We start from the raw sequence: 3,232 nt of genomic DNA, 5'->3' as shown, positions 1-3,232 counted from the left end.
GAGGAACACACGGCAGTTGCTTGTGCTCCTCTTTGTAGGTAAGAAAATCATCTGGATGCTTATGACAACATACTGATTTTTTATATGCCATTTGTTAAACATTATAACCTACCTTTTTGAGATTAGAATTTCGAATACTAGACCTCGTGACCTCGCCAAGTTACTTGCAGGATAAACATCAGAAGACAGCCTAGCTTACTTTTTAGCATCAGGATAATGGATCTGTGGCTCAAGACAGGCTCACTTACAAAGAAAAAAACTGAATTCCAGAACAACAACCAAGACAGCACTGGCCTTAAAGAAGAAAGAAACGATGCTAACAGTGCAACTCAGATCAAGCTACTGGAGGCAGGCGCAGATGTCATGGACGAAGGGAACACTGCTGACACAAACCAAAGCAGTACAGATGCCTCGGTTACCACTGTAGGGCACAAGCAAACACACCAAGAAACAGCCAAAAAGAAGTGTAAATACTGCAATGATTACTTGAAACTTGGAATTTTTTGGCAAGGCAACAGTGAGGATCCTATCCCACAGTGTGTTTTGTGCTATGAAACATTAGCTAATGAGGCTATGAAACCCTCAAATCTCAGAAGACATTTCGAGTCCAGACATAAGGAATATGTGGGAAAACCCATAGAATTTTTTCAAAGAAAATGTAATGAACTTGATATTCACAGAAAAAAGGAAGCTTCATCTTTTTTTATATCTGGAGAAAATGCAAAGGACACTGAATCTTCATACAAAGTGTCATTATTAATTTCAAAAACAGGAAAGGCGCATTCCATAGGCAAGACTTTGGTCAAACCAGCAGCTAAGATAATGACAGAGATCATGCTTGGAGAAAAGGCTAGTAAAGAAATAAAAAAGATACCTTTGTCCAACGACACTGTCAAGAAAAGGATAACGTCAATGGCTGAAAATGTGAAAGTTCAGCTGGTATCACAATTACAGCAGAGTCTGTATTTTTCACTACAGCTGGACGAGTCCACAGATATAGGGAACGAGGCAAATCTTTTGTGCTTTGTTAGGTATATTTACTGTGGGGAAGTACATGATGAATTTCTTTTCTGTCGTCCTCTTCCTACAAACACAACAGGAGAGGCTATCTTTAATGTAGGTAACGATTTTATTGTCCAAAATGAACACTCCTGGTCGCGATGTGTTGGAATCAGCACAGATGGTGCAACTGCGATGACTGATAAACTAAGGGGCCTAGTGAGTCGGGTAAAAAGCATTGTACCACAGGTAAAGGCAGCACATTGTTGCATTCACCGTGAACAACTTGCTGTGAAACATATGCTTACCTGTCTTAAAACAGTTCTGGAAGAGGCAGAAAAAATTGTCAATTTCATCAAAGGGAAAGCACTGAACACCCGCTTATTCATAGTTCTGTGTGAAGAGATGGGAAGCGAATACACAAAACTCCTTTACCATACAGAGGTTCGCTGGCTGACACGGGGAAAAGTTCTTTCCCGTCTCTTTGAACTTCGTGAGGAAGTGCAAATTTTCTTGTATGAACGTCATGACCTCTATAATCGAATGCATGACACCTAGTGGCTCACAAAACTGGCATACCTGTCTGATATTTTCAGTACACTAAACGGATTGAATCTGTCTTTGCAAGGAAAAGATACTACCATCTTTAAAGTGCAGGACAAAATACAGGCAACACGAATGAAGCTGGACTTGTGGTGCGGCCGCATTGACCGCAAAGATTTTGAGTCTTTTCCTTCATTAGCAGATTTCCTGCTTACTTCCAAGGAAGAGCTAGATGGTGACACAACACAAGCTTTCAAAGCCCATCTGCAAGGCCTTCACTGAGAGTTAGGAAAATATTTTGAAGAACCAGACCTAAGTTTTGAATGAATTAGAAATCCATTTGTTACAGATAAAGTAGATATAGAAAAGGTCAGTGTCAACCTGTCATCAAAAGAGACTGATAATCTTGTCGAGATTGCAAGAAGTGGGACACTGAAGTCCCTATTCAGGGAAAGAAGTTTGGCCAATTTTTGGGCTAAGTCCAGCCAGAGTACCCTGGACTTGCAGAAATTACTTTGAAACACTTGATGCCGTTCCCAACAACGTACAACTGTGAAATTGGATTTTCTACACTGGTTGATCTTAAAACGAAGACGCGCAACCGAATCAATGTCGAACCCGACATGCGACTGAAACTCAGCAGACTGGAGCCAAATATTACAACAGTAGTGAGGCAGCAAAAACAGTATCATTCATCGCATTAAGAATGGTTGTGAGATATGAGGAGGAAGCGTTGCTGTTAAGTTCATGAAAATTTGAATGCAAAATTATCAATGTTGTGGAAATTATGTTAAGCAAAATATAAACATTTATGTTGAAGATAAGCCATTAATAAATAATTCAGTTGTAATTTCAGTATATTATGACCTGCAAACACTTTCAAACTCAAGAGGAAAATTATAATAATGAAGGGTCCGCTACATGAGTAATTTTAATAAAAGGGGTCCGCTGCACAAAAAAGTTTAAGAAACACTGCTTTACATCCAGATCGTCCCGGGCAGTACCATCCTGTTTGTAATACCAGATATACAATTAATTCTAATAGCCGTACCTTTCCCATTATGAGGCTCAATACTACACAATATTCTTGACGTTTTATTCCAGCTGTGACCTAGTTGTGGAATGATCTTCCTAATAGGGTAGTTGAACATCTTATTCGGGTAGTTGAATCGATAGAATACCAAAAGTTCAAAGTTGCAGCAAATGTTTTGATGTTGAACAGGCTGACATAATTCTATTTTCATAGTTTATTTATGAAAGATCAGTTTTAACATTGTAGGTTGGCCAGGGCACCAGCCACCAATTGAGACACTACCGCTAAAGAGTTATGGGGTCCTTTGACTGGCCAGACAGTACTACATTAGATCCTTCTCTCTGGTTAGGTTTCATTTTCCCTTTGCCTAAACACACACCGAATAGTCTGGCTTATTATTTACATATTCTCCTCTGTCCTCATAACCTGACATCACTGAGATTACCAAACAATTCTTCTTCACCAAAGAAGGACACTCCAAAATCAAACCATTGTTCTCTAGTCTTGGGTAGTGCCATAGCCTTTGTACTCTGGTCTTCCACGTCTTGGGTTAGAGTTCTGTTGCTTGAGAGTACACTCGGGCACACTTTTCTACCTTATTTCTCTTTCTCTTGTTTTGTTAAAGTTTTTTATAGTTTATATACGAGATATTTATTT

General features: G+C 39.3%; 1 protein-coding gene across 1 annotated transcript; it reads left to right on the top strand.

The window, feature by feature from the left end:
- Window positions 1-216: 216 nt before the first annotated feature.
- Window positions 217-1,557, top strand: LOC137615851 (zinc finger BED domain-containing protein 5-like). Its single transcript, XM_068345540.1, has one exon. It carries the CDS (start codon window positions 217-219, stop codon window positions 1,555-1,557), a length of 1,341 nt encoding a protein of 446 aa, XP_068201641.1.
- Window positions 1,558-3,232: the final 1,675 nt, after the last annotated feature.

This window comes from Palaemon carinicauda, chromosome 22, assembly GCF_036898095.1.
Source record: "Palaemon carinicauda isolate YSFRI2023 chromosome 22, ASM3689809v2, whole genome shotgun sequence".
NCBI lineage: Eukaryota > Metazoa > Arthropoda > Malacostraca > Decapoda > Palaemonidae > Palaemon > Palaemon carinicauda.
Note: the sequence above shows the minus strand (reverse complement) of the source record. Positions and strands in the feature narration are given on the sequence as shown.

Excerpts from the sequence above, each read along its gene's own strand:
- LOC137615851 (XM_068345540.1), top strand. The coding sequence starts at position 217 with ATGGATCTGTGGCTCAAGACAGGCTCACTTACAAAGAAAAAAACTGAA.